The sequence below is a fragment of the Cetorhinus maximus genome, chromosome 14 (genome assembly GCF_964194155.1).
Source record: "Cetorhinus maximus chromosome 14, sCetMax3.hap1.1, whole genome shotgun sequence".
NCBI classification, from domain to species: Eukaryota; Metazoa; Chordata; class Chondrichthyes; order Lamniformes; family Cetorhinidae; genus Cetorhinus; species Cetorhinus maximus.
In genome coordinates this window covers 113,269,551-113,287,974 of record NC_135892.1, presented here as the reverse complement: position 1 = coordinate 113,287,974, position 18,424 = coordinate 113,269,551, and the positions used below count along the sequence as shown (strand labels likewise).

Here is an 18,424-nt window from a genome sequence, read left to right as displayed (position 1 = left end):
AGATCACCAATGGGTGTCTTGCCAACCTAACTTACTGTGTTTTCTGTCATAAAGATGATTGATGGGAGTAAAGGCAATGGATGAGGTAGACTTGGATTTCAGAAAGACACTAATAACAGTTCATTTGGAAAGGCTGGCACTGAAAATAAAGGAAGTGGAAATATTTTACAATGGGCATGTAATTTGTTGATGGATAGAAGGTGATACAGGGATTGTCATCGACCTGGGGGATTTAACAAGTCCTGTCCCACGGTGGGTCTGCTCTGTTTTGTGATCTCATGTCTAATAGTAGCTTAAACGAATGGGAGCTCAGAGCCACGAGCAGAGTGGCTGAATTTACAGATGGTACAAAGCTAATAACAGTGATAGATTCCTTAAGCCAAAAAGGATAAGTCCAGGAGGTTTTGAATAAACTGGGAAATTGAACTGACAGTGGCTGATGTAAATTTATGTAGAGAAATACAAAGTGCTACATATGGGAATAAAATCAATGGTAAAAGATTATTATGGAAAGAAAATAATGTGCATGGAAAATAAAAGCAATGTTGCATTGGATTGATGTTAAATTGTAGCTATCGCAATACTTGGTTGTAGGTGAATGAAGCTAATTAGATGTTGGGATGTATTACAAGGTTAATATTGAGCTGAAATAGTGAGGTAATTCCGCCACTTTATAAATCATTGATGCATTGCACTTATTACACTGTGTATAGCTCTGGTCACTGCAATACTGAAGGGATATTGCAGCTATTGAGAGGTTACCAAATGATTGAGTGATTTGACTATGAGGAATGATTATGGAATTTGGGCATGTTTTCACCCCTCCAGACTTTCTGATCCTTACCCTCTCACGTCTTATCTCCGCCACCCAAGCTTCTCCAACCTCTCCCTGCCTCTGCTCCACTCCCTGGCCGCGGCCTCCCCAGAATCATCTCAGTCTGTCTCCGGCTGGGAAAAGGAGACAAAAAGGATGTTAATCAGCTGGATGCTGCTATTAAATCCGATTGGATTCCTGAACACAAAACTGTGTAGACAGGTGGTTGAAGTGAAGGGAATAAAGAGGAACTGAGCGAGTACAATGGGGATTAGGATACTGCTCATGTGGAGGATAAATACCAACATGAGCTGGATGGGCTGAATGGCCTGTGCAGTCATTTCATTGTCATTGTATGAAAAGAGAAGGTTAAGAAGTGAGCTGATAGCTATATTTTAGGGTTCTAAATGGACTTCGTTATGTAAACTGGTTCACCTTATCCAGAACATTAGCACCAGAGGACATGTCTGAGCTTGAGGAGGGGAAGTTCAAAACTAATCTACAAAAACTATATCTCAGTGAGTGAATGATCAGTTCACAGAACAGACTCTGTAGAAAAGTTCATTCAACTGCAATTCAGGTGGATTTCTTTCTGAAAATAATATCTCGGGACACAGTCTAATGTGAGATCCAAACCATGGTGTGTGGTGAGTGTAGTTTGGGAGGAACAGGTGGCTTTGGCCTAAGGTTCCCAAAGCTCTCCACCCACTAGGGGTTTTCCACACCTCATGTTCTGTCTCTGTTCTAGACTCATTGAGGGAGATTGAGCACTGTGATTGGTTAATAACTCTATTATCGTCATATCACACGACTACTGGATGATAGAATGTTGCACGAATGCAGGAAGATGGAGGGGTCACCTGTTTCTCTTTCTGGTTACAGCTGATGGACTGGAAAAATACTCAGTCTCAAACTCAGAAGGATTGCCCCCTGTATCTAGGACACCGCCATTGAAGCGTAAAAGCAAGTTGGCTTCCATAGGCAAAATCTTCAAACCATGGAAATGGCGGAAAAAGAAAACGAGTGAGAAGTTCCAAGAGACATCTGCATGTAAGTTACTCATTAACCCCGGCTCTGTTAAGGGGCTCTTCATATAACCTCGCACCATGGTTAGGGCTGTGTCTCAGTGTTACCTTGGCTCAGCTGGTAACAGACGTAGGGAGTACAGATTTAAGCCCCACTCCAGAGCTACATACATTGGCCTAAATATTCCTGTAACTAGACCTCCATTAGTTAAACTTGCACTTGCTGGTTTAATTAATTTGCATTGCAAGTTGCTGTCAGTGGTAGAAGGAAAGAGCACAACTACCTCTGCAAGACTTCTGGGATCTGAGTGGCAGGCAACTGTATACCTTTTTAATCAATCAGATTGAGAAATTGTCAAATGAACAGTGCAGAGTCTGGATAAGGATGTGGAAGTTAGAATGGGTGAATTCAATGTCACAAAGGTGCAGAATGGGAAATAAAGGGGGGAAAACAAAGATTGGATTAAGAGAGATAAAGGAAAGAGAAAGAAAAAGGTAAACAAAAATGTTTTTTCTTAAATCTCCAACAACAAGTTAAACCTGAATGAATGAAACTCAACATTTGTTTTGGTTCATTTTCAGTGAGGTTGACTGGCAGTAATTAGAAACATAGAAACTAGGAGCAGGAGTAGGCCATTCGGCCCTTCAAGCCTGCTCCGCCATTCCTTATGATCATGGCTGATCATCCAACTCAATAGCCTGCTCCCACTTTCTCCCCATCCATGCCAGTGCAGTTGTCAACTTGCAGTTTGGCTGATCAGCTAAGATTTTATGCAGAATTTCATCGATCACCGCGTGATTCCTTTCACAGAGTCCATTGCTGAAAGGACTTTCAGCTGTGATGTTCATGACCACAATGTTCATTATTGCATTAATAAGTCTTTTTTAAAATGTTTTTCATGGGATATGAGCATTGCTGGCAAGGGCAGCATTTGTTGCCCAATCCTAATTGGCCTTGAGACATGCTGGTGAGCCGCCTTATTCAACCGCTACAGTCCATGTAGTGTAGGTACACCCACTGTGCTGTTAGGAAGGGAGTTCCAGTATTTTGATCCAGTGACAGTGAAGGAACAGCAATATAGTTCCAAGTAAGGATGGCGTGTGACTTGGAGGGGAACTTGCAGGTGGTGGTTTTCCCACGCGCCTGCTGCCCTTGTCCCAGGGGGTAGTGGTCACGGGTTGGAGGAAGCTGTTGGAGGAGCCTTCGTGAGTTCTTGCAGTGCACACTGCTGCCACTGTGCATTGGTGGTGGAGAGATTGAATGTTTAAAGTAGTGGATGGGGTGCTAATCAAGTGGACTGGTTTGTCAATTTGATGGTGTCAAACTTCTTGAGCATTGCTGGAGCTGCACTTATCTAGGCAAGTGGGGAGTGTTCCATCACACTTTTGAATTGTGCCTTGTAGATGGTGGACAGGCTTCGGGAAGTCAGGAAATGAGTTACTTGCTACAGGATTCCTAGCCTCTAACCTGCTCTTGTAGCCACAGTATTTAAATGGCTGGTCCAGTTCAGTTTCTGGTCAATGATAACCCCCAGGATGATGATCATGGGGGATTCAGCAATGGTAATGCCATTCAATATCAAGGGGGTTGGTTAGATTCTCTCTTGCTGGAGATGGTCATTGCCTGGCACTTATCAGCCCAAGTCTGAATGTTGTCCAGGTCTTGTTGCACATGGACATGGACTGCTTCAGTATCTGAGGAGTCATGAATGGTGCTGAACAATGATCAGTGAACATCCTCACTTCTGACCTTATGATGGAAGGAAAGTCATTGATGAAGCAGCTGCAGATGGTTGGGCTGAGGACACGACCCTGGGGAACTCCTGCAGTGATGTCCTGAGAATGAGATAATCGACCTCCAACAACCACAACTATCTTCCTTCGTGTTAGGTATGGCTCCAACCAGTGGAGAGTTGTCCCCCTGATTCCCATTGACTCCAGTTTTGCTAGGGCTCCTTGATGCTACACTGAGTTAAATGTGGCCTTGATATCAAGGGCAGTCACTCTCACCTCATCTCTTGAGTTCAGTTCTTTTATCCATGTTTGAATCAAATTAGTAATGTGGTTAGGAGCCTAGTGGCCCTAGCGGAACCCAAACTGAGAGTCAGTGAGCAGGTTATTGCTAAGCATGTGCCACTTGATAGCACTGTTGACGACACCTTCCATCAGTTCCATGATGATCAAGAGGCGGGCGATGGGGAGGTAATTGGCCGGATTGGATTTGTCCTGCTTTTTGTGTACAAGACATACCTGGGCAATTTTCCATATTGTACTCTAGTGCCAGTGTTTTAGCTGCATGGGGATGGAAGCTGTGAGGCTGTTTATACTTGAAATGACTGACCTAATTTGCTCTGCGAAGTTTACTTTGTATCTATGGCGCAAGCATAGGAACTCCACCTCATTCAGTTCATGTCTATGGTGAGGCAGACAGCATAACTGCTTCCAATAATCTAACAATGGAGCAGCGAATCTCAGATAGCTACTTCTCAATTTTTGAATTTAATGACGTCTTCCCATCCCTTGAAGTTGCTATGCCATTTACAGTTAAATAACGGCAAGCCGTTTTACCCTATATGACAGCAATTTCTAGCCCATTTGCTCTGTTTCGAGCTCAGTTCCCTGTACGTGTTGTATTGTCGAAGATGCTGCTCCTTAGATGACCAGCAAAACAGGGCCTGTTGCAATGATTGAAGAGCAGGAGTTACCTCAGATAACCCCCCTCCAACAATCACTGCCATAAACAATCTAGCTGCTCAATCATCTCATTACTGTGCAGAGCAGAATTGCTGCATAGCAAGTTGCTGCATTTTAAAATAATTCATGCAGAGCAATCTGTGACCCTTCAGAGAGATGTGATAGGGCACTGTATAGATTCAATTCTGACTTTGCAAATTGCTCTGTCCGTGCTTTGGTTGATGGCTTATACTTTGACACATTTTCCATTAACTCAGCGATTTATTGGGGTTGAATTCATCTCACCACTCTGGGAAAGATTTCTTCTGTACATTATGTGTCACAAAGTCTCCTTTAAAAACCCATTTCTTTCCAGATGTAACATCTTCCACCTATTTATTCTTTCTTAGACAATGCACTCTATGCTTGTTAACTTCCTTCAAAGTTCATGTCCTCAATGCTCACACGGTCCAGCCTGGGGAATTTATGTGCTTGAGTTGATACATTTTGGTCTCCTTCATACCCTTCAATTCGGCAACCATGAAATTCTTGCTTCTGTTAATTCTTCAAAGGCACTGTAATTGGAATCATGCTGTGCGCTTTTAACAGCAAGCATAGTACCATCTTACAAATCTCCTCCCACTGCTATTTTAATAATTGCACATTTATAATTGCAGCACAAGGCAATCGGAACACAACAATGTTTTCATTTCTCTAGAGACTAAATAACAGCTGCCACCACTTTCCTTTGATTATGATCTTCCCTAGAATGAATTCTGCTGTCATGGCTTTATCTACATGCAAGCCCTCAGCAACATCATCCAAAAACGCAGCATCAGTATTCACCCAGCTCTACTTCACCACAACATCCCTCAGCCCCTCCACCTGTTGTGCTTGTCTGAGTACCAGAGGAACAGAATTTCTTCTAGCTAAAGATTGGGAAGACCAAAGCCATTCTCATTGGCTCTGTTCCCTCATCGCCAATCCATCCCTTTCCCTGGCAGCTGAGTGAGACTGAACCAGACTGTTCGCAACCTTGGTGTCATTTTTGACACCCTGACCTTCTGACCTCACATCTACAATATCACTAAGGCTACCTATTCCTACCATCCTGCCTCAACTCATCTGCTGCTGAAACCTTCATCCATACCATTGTTACCTCTAGCTCTGACTATTCCAATGAACTCCTGGCCAGGCTCCCACCTTCTATGCTTTGCAAACTTGAGTTCATCCAAACCTCTGCTGCCCACATCCTAACTCGCACCAAGTTCCATTCTCCCATCATCCTTGTGCTCACTGACCTACATTATTGATTCCCGGGTAACCAATACCATGATTTTAAAATTCTCATCCTCCTTTTCAATTCCCCCCTCTCCATCTCTGTTATCTCCTGCAGCCCTCCAACCCACTGAGGTATCTGCAATCCTCCAATTCTGGCCTCTTGAGCATCCCTAATTTTAGTGATGACCATGTCTTCATTTGCTTGGGCTCTAATCTCTGGAATTCCCTCCCTCAGCTTCTCCGCTTCTCTTTCCTCCTTTAAGACGATCCTTAAAAAAAACCTTTTTTGACCAAGCTGTCCTAAGTCTCCTTATGGGGTTGGTGTCAGGTTTTGTTTGATAATGCTTCTATGAAGCACCTTGGAAGATTTTACTGCTTTAAAGGTGCTAAATAAATCCAAGAGTAAGAACTGTGGATGCTGGAAATCGGAAATGACGACATAAAATTCCGATAAGGCTCAGCAGGTCAGACAGCATTTGTAGAGAGAGGGACAGAGTTAACATTTTAGTTTGATGATGCTTCATCATTCAACAGTTCTGATAAAAGGTTATTAAGTATTGCTGAAAAAAAAGAGGGCAGAATTTTCCCCCCATTGGGGAGGGAAGTTAAAGGGCGAGTGGGCGGAGTCGCGCCTCCGAGGCACCATTTTACATGGGCGGGCCAATGAAGGCCCACCCAGCGTGATGTCCACACGGAAGCGCTGTGCGCTCCCTGTGCAGGCCGGGCGGGGGGGGTATTCCCTGAGCCGAGAGTGGGCTCTTTCGCGTATGCGCACAAAAGAGCGCGCTCATCTCCCTGAGGCTAAGTGCAGCCTCAGGGAGATCAGCTCTATTAAAAATAGAAAAAAAAATTCCCTTGACATGTCCTCTCATGTGACACTGTCACATGAGTTGAGTCATGCCCATAACTTTTAAATACACTTTAATTAAATTTTTAAAAACCTACATGAAACCTCATCCTGCCCGTGGATGAGGCTTCATACTTTTTCTAATGCCCGCCAGGGCTCCCAGCCTGCCCGCCAACCTTAAGGTTGGATGGGCAGGTCCATTAATTAGTTTAATGACTCTATCAATGGCTTCAATTGGCTATTGACAGGTTGGTGGGTGGACAGCTGATTTTGCTGAGCCCCCGCCTACCTGAAAATTTAAATGGGGTGCGGTGACCTTGGGAGTTCTGCCCGGCATCATCCCACATCATTTTACATGTGGGCGAGCTGACCAGAAAATCCCGGCCAGGGAATTTTTTTGTCAAAGCTTTTTGTCTTGCACTCATCAGGACAATTCACAAGAAAATACCAATGTCGGAGGAAACAACATGTTTATACTGTATGAGAAGAGGGTGCTCTGATTGGTGGAGGTTGCATAACCTCGTAAATAGGGCCTGAGCCATTTGCTCAGCATGCAAGCTTGGTGCTGAAAAAGGCACATCAAAGACTTTCTGCAGGATAATGGCTACCCTGATCAGGTCATTTCGTACTGTACATCGCGCAAGGCCATCACTTTCAGCCCTGAAAGTGATTAGATTACTCTGGAAGGGCGAGGTATCTCAAAACTTTGAGCAACAGGTGAAGCTTTTTCATGTTGCTACAAGGCAGTAGCAACATGAGGGGTATTCGCCACTAACAGGATACTGCCGTCAAGCCAAAAAGACGTTCTGCCTATCACACATATGAGTGATGTGGTATATGAATTTCAGTGCCAGTGTGATGCTAGGCCGAATGTCACAAAGACTGGTGGAATGTATCAAACAACCACTGTTCACAACAGGCAGAATACAGACCCTACCCAACCAGCCCGTGCTTGGAAAGCTCATAACACAACGTCCAACATTAGGTGTGATTCTGTGATTGGACAACATCTGCTAAATAATTCTCAGTGTGCTAAGAATTACGTTCACAACCAATTGAAGATTGTCAGCCAGGCTTGCAGTGTGGGGCATTTGGGTGCACTAGAAGCCACCTATATTAATACACAGGGCCCTGTTCTTTGCAGACAGAAAGAACATGTACACACATTGTGCCTGTTTCAGCAAAACAAAATAAGTGACAGACATTCACTGGTTCATTCTGCAGGGCACTGTTTTGACCAATCAGATTCAAGTGCCTGGTTTAAATTTCAAACAATGCTTGGCAGTTAACTGTCAGTCACCATCAACTGGTGCATTCTCCATGGCAATGCCTCTACTAATCAGAGTCCACTTGCCAACCAATCAGCACTCTCTTCTCAAACAGTATAAATATGTTGTTGCCCCGACATTAATATTTTCTTGCGAATTGTCCTGATGAGTGCAGGACAAAAAGCTTCAACAAAAAAATTCTCTTTTTTCAGCAATAATCAAGTTCTGTACTACCAAACGACTAAAGGCTCTCGACCTGAAACATTCAATCTGTTTCTTTCTCCATAGATGCATCTGACCTGCTGAGTATTTCCAGAGTTTTATGTTTTTATTCCATATAAATGCAAGCTGTGTTGTCGTAGTTAAATATTTAATTGGCCTCACTTTGATTGCTACTCCACATCTTCCCAATGGTCGACCTTAGCAAAGAGCTTCATAATTTTAAAGACCTCAATTAGGTCACCACTCAGCCTTCTCTTTTCTAAAGAAAAGATCCCCAATCCGTGTGATCCTTTCTGATAATTATGATCTATCAGTTCACCTATCATCCTTGTAAATCGATTTTACGCCTTCTCCAGTGTCTCTATATCCTTTTTTATAACCAAAACTGTGCACAATAATGTCATTTAACCAAGATTCTGTGTAAGTTTAACTTAATTTCTCTGCCTTTCAATTCTATCCTTCTAGGAATAAACACCAGTGCTTTGCTTGCACTATTTGTAGTTTTATTAACCAATGTTGCTACTCTTCATAATTTGTGAATCTGTACCCAACGATCGTTTTGATCCTCTAACCTATTTTTGCTCTTATTTCCTAAGCGGCCAGTGGCTTCCTGTTCTTCCTATCAAAATGCATAACCTCACATTTGTTCATATTGAAATATATTTGCCAATGACATGCCCTTTCTGCACATTTCTCAGTATCCCCTTGTGTTCTGTTGCAGTCTTGACTTGTTGACAAAATGACACTTTTTTCTCACTGGAATGTTTCAGACACTGAAAGATGCAGATAATGTGAACTTTAGTCAATTATTTAATTATAAATGCAGAACTGAACAGCTTCCATGTAAAGTTAGGCAATCATCGAGCAGGACCAGGGATTAGAGGGAGCTTTCTTTCCACACAGAGTCATGGAAACATGGAACAGACTCCCTTTGATAGGACGCCAGTCAATGCTGCGTTAATTAATACCCTCACAAAAGGGTGCATTGAGTATCTGCTTAGGAACAGGATTACAGGCTAAAGGGTTAACTGTAAGCAAAAAGAAAAAGAAATCTTGCATTTCTGAAATGCTTTAGAATGGTGCTAGTGTGCTTCTTGTCCAAAGAAATGACTTTGGAGAGGAGTCACTACACAGCAAGATCCCACGAATGACCAGTTTTTGTTTGTGTTTTTTTGAGGGAGGCACCAGGGAGTGGCTGTCATGATAATGTGTGCGATCGCTCACCTTCCGCTTGGATAGGCAAGTGGGGTCTCAGATTAAGATCTCATCCCACAAATGGATCATCTCAAACTGCTCCATTAAGTATCACAGTTTCAGTCGTGCCCTGGATAAATGGGATGGTTGCTGGGGGAACATAGCCAATTCATTAGCGTCACTTGTTTAGTTCTGACTCTGAGAGACCACAAACCTTCAGCCAGCTTCTTGAGTTTATACTATTCATAAGGCCATAAGACGTAGGAGCAGAAGTCGGCCATTCGGCCCATCGAGCCTGCTCCTTATTCAATGAGATCATGGCTGATCTGATAATCCTCAACTCCACTTTCCTGCCTTTTCCCCATAACCCTTGATTCCCTTACTGATTAAAAATCTGTCCATCTCAGCCTTGAATATACTTAACGACCCAACCCCTACAGCCCTCTGCAGTAAAGAATCCCACAGATTCACTACCCTCTGAGAGAAGAAATTCCTCCTCTTGTCTATCTTAAATGGGCGACCCTGAGATTATGCCCTCTGGTCCTAAACTCTCCTACAAGGGGAAACAACCTCTCAGCATCTACCCTGTCAAGCCACAAAGAATCTTATATGTTTCAATAAGGTCGCCTCTCATTCTTCTAAACTCCAATGAGTACAGACCCAATGTAATCTAGCTCTCCAGCAGCCCATATGCAGACCAAGTCCATGGGCCTGTGATAGTGTCACTATTTGAGGAAGCTGGAGCCAGAAAACAGGGTTGCAGACTCTGGTCCACATAATACAACCTCAGCCAATGCCAGTTTAACTTGTCCACGAGCCACATTTAATGTGAATAAGTTAGACTGTAAGGTTGCATCACTATCTGCAATAGCCAGAGTTTGGATCTCTAAGTAACTCTCTGTTTCTAAATCAGGAGATTGTGGGTTCAAACCTCACTCTACTGACTAGAGCATGTAATCCAGGCTCAGTGCAGTACATACCAAGGATGAGCCGTATTGTTGGAAGTGCCATCTTTTAGGGTTAGACATAAAAACTGCCCAGCCTGTCCTCTCAGATGGACATAAGAACTTCCACGCTACTATTTCAAAGAGTAGGGGGGTATCCTGGGTGGCCTAGTCGAAATTTATCCCACAAGTAACATCACTTAGATAAAATTATTCAGTAATTTATCTCATTGCAGTTTGTGGGATCTTGCTGTGTGTAAGTATACACCCTTCTGTTAGCTTGGCAGCTATCACATTGGTACAACTCACTCTCACAGATACTTGCTCTCTTCCTCACTTTCTCCCTCTCTCCCTTTCTTCCTATCTCTCCCCCTTTCATTCTCTTGCTCTCTCACTATGTGTCTATCTTGTTCTGCCCCTCTCTTTCTCTGTCTTTTTCTGTCTCTGTCTCTTTTTCCCTCCCTCACTTTTTCCCTCCCGCTCTCTGTCCCATTCTCTTGTTAACTCTCTCGCTCTCTGTCTCTCCTCGACTCTACATATCACTCAGTCTCTTTCACTCATTCACTCACTCACTCACTCATTCTCTCATTTTCTCACTCTCTAACTCACACTGTCTCTCTCCATCTCTCTCTTACTCACCCTCTCTCGCACACTCTTTCTCTCTCACACACAGTCACACAGTTGGTTGTTGGGGTCACCTCATGATTGACAGACAGAACTGCTCAGTTTGTGAAATGGAAAGCTTTGCTGTTGTTGCAAAGACTGTTATTGAATGTAATGAGGTTTCCCAAGTCATGCACCCTATAGTACCATAAACTGAGGGTTAAATTCCCCCCAAATCAAATCAGTGTCCTTTACTGTCAGGACTGCTCCACATCTTTCATAACTTTCCTAAATCAGTGCAACAGATAAGGCTGAAGCATTTGCAACCATCTTCAGCCAGAAATACTGAGTGGATGATCCATCTCTGCCTCCTGCTGAGGTCCCCAGCATCACAGATGCTAGTCTTCAGCCAATTCGATTCACTCCATATGATATCAAGAAACGGCTGAAGGCACAGGATACTGCAAAGGCTATGGGCCCTGACAATATTCCGGCGATAGTACTGAAGACTTGTGTTCAAGAACTTGCCGCACCCCTAGCCAAGCTGTTCCAGTACAGCTACAACATAGGCGTCTACCCCAATTATGTGGAAAATTGCCCAGGTATTTCCTGTCCACAAAAACCAGAACAAATCCAACCCAGCCAATTACCACCCCATCAGCCCACTCTCCATCATCAGCAAAGTGATGGAAAGTGTCATCGACAGTGCTATCAAGTGACACTTAGCAACAACCTGCTCATTGATGCACAGTTTGGGTTCCACTAGGGACACTCGCCTCCCGATCTCATTACAGCCTTGGTCCAAACATCAACAAAAGAGCTGAACTCCAGAGGTGAGGTGAGAGTGACTGCCCTTGACGTCAAGGCTGTATTTGACTGAGTGTGGCATCAATGAGCCCCAGCAAAACTGGGGTCAATGGGAATCAAGGGGAAAGCTCTCCGCTGGTTGGAGTCATACCTAGCACAAAGGTTGAGGTTGTGGTTGTTGGAGGTCAGTCATCTCACCTCCCAGGTCATCGCTGTAGGAGTTCCTCAGGGTAGTGTCCTCGGCCCAACCATCTTCAGCTACTTCACCTTCCTTCCATCATAAGGTCAAAAGTGGGGATGTTCACGGATAATTGCACAATGTTCAGCATTCACAACTCCTCCAGTGAAGCAGTCCGTGCTGATATGCAGTAAGACCTGGACAACATTCATGCTCGGGCTGATAAGAAGCAAGTAACATTTACACCACACACATGCCAGGCAATGGCCATCTTCAACAAGAAAAAATCTAACCATCTCCCCGTGACATTCAATGACATTACAATCACTGAATCCCCCACTATCAACATCCTGGAGGTTACTATTGACCAGAAACTGAACTGGATTAGCCATATAAATACTGTGGCTACGAGAGCAGGTCAGGAGCTGGGAATTCTGTGACAAGTAATTCACCTCCTGACTCCCCAAAGCCTGTCCACCATCTACAAGGCACAAGTCAGGAGTGTGATGGAATACTCCCCACTTGCCTGGATGAGTGCAGCTCCAACAACACTCAAGAAGCCTGACACGATCCAGGACAAAGCAGTCCACTTGATCAGTATCCCGTCCACCAACTTAAACATTCACTCCCTCCACCACTGACACACAATGGCAGCAGTGTGTACCATCTATAAGATGCACTGCACAAACTCATCAAGGTTCCTTCAACAGCAGCTTTCAAATCATTGACCTCTACCACCTAGAAAGACAAGGACAGCAGATGCATGGGAACACCACCACATGCAAGTTTCCCTCCAGGTCACTCACCATCCTGACTTGGAAATATATTGCAATTCTTTCAATGTCGCTGGGTCAAAATCCTGGAACTCCCTCCCTAACAGCACTGTGGGTGTACCTACATGTACACCACATGGACTGCAGCGGTTCAAGAAGGCAGCTCACCACCACCTTCTCAAGGGCAATTAGGGATGGGTAGTAAATGCTGGCCCAGCCTGTGATGCCCACATCCCGTGAAAGAATTTTTAAGAAGAATGTCTATTTGCCACGTCTCCCCGTTACTGCATCAGTGTGACATCTGTCCCTCCCACACCAGAACCTTTCGTTGGTTTCTGTTGAGTGAAATTCAGAACTTTGTGCTAAATTAGGGTCAGATTGTATTGTGGGGTTCTCTCTTTCAAGAATTAAATTGAGATTGGCCTAACTGATTGCATATAGATCAGTAAAGAGAGACCTCTCATTTCAACAGTCTGGATTAGCTATGATTCAGGTCCTGGTATTAACCCACTGTGCTCTCAGCTCCTCTGGAAATTAATTCCTTTCTTTCAGTCTGCTGAGCATGAAGATATGTTTCAACAGCATCCTCAGTTTGATGGGCTTGTGAAAATGTGTGTGCGTTGGAATTGAAGTTTTCCTGATATTATATTTGCCACTGTTACAAACTTCTGTTTTGGGAAGATCCCTGAATATATACGTTAACTAGATATCTCTTATGGATTAATAATTTGCTGCATTTAAATCACTCTCTCTCTCTCTCTTTCTCCCTTCACCCTCTTTATGCTAGTGTTGGAGAGGAAAATATCAACCAGACAGAGTCGGGAAGAGCTGATAAGGAGAGGAGTTCTGAAGGAGATTCCTGATCAGGGTGAGTCCCACAGTTGCCAGCCAAATAGAAGGAGACGCGTTTAAACATCACAGAGGTAACCCCTCAGGCTGGTGAGACAGTAGATGTGATAGCAATGTGTGCACTTTGGTAACATTTGTGAATAATGTGGCCTTGGGAAACTTAAGACAATAAAGTGTGACAGTTGTTTTGGTCCATTACCCATCTTCCGGATAAGATGTTAAACTAAGACCCCAGCAGTCCCTTCAGGTGGATCTGAAAGATCCCAGGACAGTGTTTTGAAGAAAAGAAGGGAGTTCTCTCTGGCAAAAACAGAAACAGAAATACCTGGAAAAACTCAGCAGGTCTGGCAGCATCAGCGGAGAAGAGCACAGTTGACGTTTCGAGTCCTCATGACCCTTCAACAGGCCTAATGCCTTTCCTAGCAAGCTGAAGTGAGCTAGAAGGGACAGACTACCTCAGTGTGTGACCCTCCGCCCCCAGAATCTTCAGGAGATGACTATATAACACAGCGATCAGCATTTCCTTCTCTAACATTCACAAACATTGATTGGTCAGGAAGATTGGCTAAAAATGGATGTTGTATGGAACAATCTGTGAAATACTATTGTATTTCAGTGCCTCTCCCTCTCCCCACCGACTCCACTTCCTCTGATAGTCTGAGTTCAACACCTTTTCTATGCTGTTTGGCGCTGAACTTCACCTCTGTGTAAATATTGGTCAACGTTTCCTGTTTGAGTTTCCTCTCTTTCACAGTTGAGACAGTCAGAAAGTGACGCCCTTTTTCCTTTGCTTTCTGCCTTTTGAAGATAAATAAATAAACTGCACCACTAGAGCTTTCCTCTCCTTGAGCGTGTGAATTTTGGTTAAAATGATTCTCATAAACCTGCTCCTTTTAACCCTCTGACTGTTCTCGGGCAGAGGCTGAAACCACACTGCACAGCTAGCATAAGCCCGGGAGAGGAGCTGCAGTAGGAGTGTAACACAGCCAAGATTTCAACAATGACTGTGTTAAAGGACTGTGCACGCATGCAGTTGTTTGGTTAAATTAGTTCCTTTTTTTTTGTAAATCTTCCCGAGGTTATTACTGCCTAAAGTTTTCTTTTGTGGGTACCCCATTTGGTATAAAAAAAGACTTGCATTTATATAGTGCCTCATATCAATCTAAAAACCCTTTACAGCTAGTGCAGTACTGTGGAAGCCTAGTCACTACTGTAATCTAGGAAACATCAATTTGCATACAGCAAGCTCCAACAAACAGCAATGAAATTAACAGCGCAAGGCTCTGTTTCAGTGATGATAACTGAGCGAATACATGTTAAACTGGGACAACGATAACAACATCTTACATTTATATAGTGACTTTAATTTAGCAAAACCTCCCAAGGTGCTTCACAGGAGAATTATCAAACAAAATTTGACACCAAGCTACATACGGAGATATTGGGACAGGAAACCAAATGCTTGATCAAAGAGGTAGGTTCTTAGGGACCTCTTAAAGGGGGATAGAGAGACGGAGAGGTTTCGGGTGAGAATTTCAGAGCGTAGGGCCCAGGTAACTGAAGGCAGAGCCATCAATGGTGGAGCAATTAAAATTGGGGACGCACAAGAAGCCAGAATTGGAGAAACGCAGAGATATCGGAGGATTATAGGGCTGGAGGAAATTACAGAGATAGGGAGGGGTAGGCCATGGAGGGATTTGAAAACACAGTTGAAAATTTCAGAACTGACACTCGAAGAAACCCCCCACCCCTCCCCCCAACTCTTCACTGAAATAGTGCCATGAAATATTTTATATTCGCCTGAGGGGGCAGACAGGGTCTCAGTTTAAAAGCAGCAACACTAGTATGTAATTAACATAGAAAATGTCCCAAGGCACATGTTCATCCTCTTACAGTACCCACCTCATCTTCAGTATCCCTAATGCCCCGTGCACCACCCAACCTCTCTGATTGACCTTTGGCTGCTCTCCAAATTTTCCTGTCCCACTTACTTTGATGCCCGCTAGTGGTGGGACTAGAAAATCCTGACCGGAGAATTATGATCTGGAATGAGCTGCCTGAAAGGGAAGTGGAAGCAGATTCAAAGGAAGTTGGATAAATACGTGAAATGGAAATATTTGCAGGGTTACAGGGAAAGAGCAATGAAATGGGGCTAATTAGATAGCTCTTGCAAAGAGCCAACACAGGCACGATGGGCTGAAGGGCCTCCTCCTGTGCTGTATCATTCTATGGATGAACTTTTGGTCATTGTGTTGTGACCTTCTGAGGCGGGGCTGACTCAGAATACCACAAGTCTGTCGCGAGTTAACTAAACTGTGTTTCTCTTTACACCATGGGAATGAATCTGCTCTGTGCCCCCACACCCCCACCTCAACATTACTGCCCCTCCCAGAAAAGGTAGAGTGGTCCAGAAATTAATGTATGCGTTTGCAATTGAAATCCCTCACCAACTGTCCAAGGAACCCAGCTTGGAAGAGAATGAGGCAGGACAGATGTAAACATTTCTCAATTAGAATTTTAGTCATAAGGGTGAAGAGGAATTGGCGACAGAACTGCCTTCATATTTGAGTTAGTTGAACTTATTTCTGACTTTGCACGGAATGGGGAACGGGGATTAAGATCAGGACTTTCTTCTGTTACTGAATGAGGAAGTCAGCTGTGTCAGAGGGAATGTGAATGCAGGTTACGAACACTCCCACTAACCGCACATCCTCTTTGACAATATGACTGTTAACAGGGTTTTTACATAAAATTATGCACAGAGCACAGAAACAAACCTTTGGCCCAAATGGTCTCAGCTGGTGCTCCTGTGCCTTGTCCCACTCTTCCTCAGTTCAACTTATTAACACATCCTTCTATTCTTTTCTCCCTATATATTTATCTAGCTTCCTCTGAAAAGACATCTGTCCTATTTACCTCAATTGCTGCAAGTTCCACATTCTGCCCACTCTCTGGGCAAAGAAGTTTCTCCTGAATTTCCTATTGGATTTATTAGTGACGATCTTTGATGATCCCTAGTTCTGGTCTTCCCCACGTGGAAAACATTGGACAGAATTTAATGTTGGCGATGAGGGTCTTGCCCGTTGGCTTAAGAATTGGCAGGAATTCCGATCGCTTCCATTAAGGATGGCCCACTGGAATTAAGTGCCCAAGAGGCACTTAATGAGCCAGCATCAGGCCTTCCCCAGGATTTAGGACCTCGGGGGTGGAAGTCCCACCCCTGAAAACTGCTGGCCAATCAGAGGCTGGCAGCTCTTCATTGCCCGTCAGCGCCATCAGGAGTGGTGGCTGCTGCTGGCAATGCACCCGCCAGAGACCCAGGATCCACAAGGAGCCCGGGTCACAGGCGATTGAGGGCGGGATGGTGTTCGTGGGGAGGAAGTCGTTGGCTAGATGGGGGCCAGAGGAGAGGGAAGGCCGATGCCTCTCAGTGCACCCCAAACGCCTCCCCCCACTGATGTCAGCTCCCTCCATCAGTCACTTTGTGCCTTTGAATGAGAGAGGGAAGCCCACCCACCAGAAACCTGCAACAAATCCAACAGGGCTTGGTTTCGGTGCCTCCCCGTGTGGAGACTCCTCAGCCTGCCGCTAGGTTGATACCAGAAGCAGCGGGATGGGGCCTTTAAGCGAGCATTAATTTCCCACTTACAGGGCAATTAGCATCGGGCAAGAAGGCGATGGGTTCCCCATGGCAGATTCTCGATGCCACAGGCCCAATCAGAGGGAGAGGTGGGCACTGCTGAGACAGGTCACTGGCTGCAACATTGCCTCAACATGGAGGCCCCCTCGCTGGGCTGCAGAGCTGCGCATTCAAAGAAAGAAACCTAGGCCAGCAGGTCCATCGAGGTGGAGGGGAACTCTCTCCAACGGATCAGCCTCAGGCACGATGAAGCCTTTCATAATCGCAGCCCCAACAATGGGGTATGGAGCCTCCAGCTCTGAGGAAGCCCTACCCTCCACAAACTCAGGGAGGCTACCTCCATGGAGCTGGTGGCTTCTGCCCACAGCAAGGTGCGGGGAGGGGGGGTGTGATGAGCGGGCACTGGGGCTAATTGTCTGTCTGCCTCTGTGAAATGTGCAGCCAATCCTGTCACACTAGTCTGCTCCTGGGGCTGTTCTGCAACAAGAGGAATGCATTAGGGAGATATCCCAAACAGATCCCTCACATTTTCCCGGCACTCCGGCCTCCAATCCCAACCATCACAGAACCAGGACAATTCAGTCAATTGTCTTTGAATCCTAATACAAACTTATCAATTCAACTTTATCAATGGCTCCATCCCAACCCTGGTCACTGTCACAAGATTAACCAGGCTGTTGGCAATCCCACCATCCTTTTTGACTCCGAGCTCCATTTCCATTTGCATATACTTTCCATCACCAGGACCACCTATTTCCAACTCGAACATCACCCCTCTCCCTCTTCCCCTGCCTCAGCTGAAACACTCATCCCTTGTCATATCCAGACTGGACTATTCTAACGCTCTCCTGTTTGACCTCCCACTCCCTGTAAACTTCAGTTGCCCAAAGCTCTGCTGCTCAGATTGTATTTCGCACCAAATCCCACTCCCCCGTCACTCCCCATCGAGCCCCACTCAACCGTCACTCCCCATCGAGCACCACTCCCCCGTCACTCCCCATCGAGCCCCACTCCCCCGTCACTCCCCATCGAGCCCCACTCCCCCGTCACTCCCCATCGAGCCCCACTCAACCGTCACTCCCCATCGAGCACCACTCCCCCGTCACTCCCCATCGAGCACCACTCCTCCGTCACTCCCCATCGAGCCCCACTCCCCCGTCACTCCCCATCGAGCCCCACTCCCCCGTCACTCCCCATCGAGCCCCACTCCCCCGTCACTCCCCATCGAGCCCCACTCCCCATCGAGCCCCACTCCCCCGTCACTCCCCATCGAGCCCCACTCCCCATCGAGCCCCACTCCCCCATC

The 18,424-nt window shown here is 45.3% G+C and overlaps 1 protein-coding gene across 4 annotated transcripts in view; it reads left to right on the top strand.

The window, feature by feature from the left end:
- The window catches only part of phactr2 (phosphatase and actin regulator 2), a 132,942-nt gene that overhangs the window by 65,525 nt on the left and 48,993 nt on the right, over positions 1 to 18,424 (top strand). For 3 of the 4 annotated variants that reach the window (XM_078557498.1, XM_078557495.1, XM_078557496.1), the window contains exons 2-3: positions 1,697 to 1,864; positions 13,417 to 13,497. In XM_078557498.1, the coding sequence (XP_078413624.1) occupies positions 1,697 to 1,864; positions 13,417 to 13,497 (249 nt within the window). The remainder of the gene's footprint in view (positions 1 to 1,696; positions 1,865 to 13,416; positions 13,498 to 18,424) is intronic. The other variant, XM_078557497.1, reaches the window with a different exon arrangement.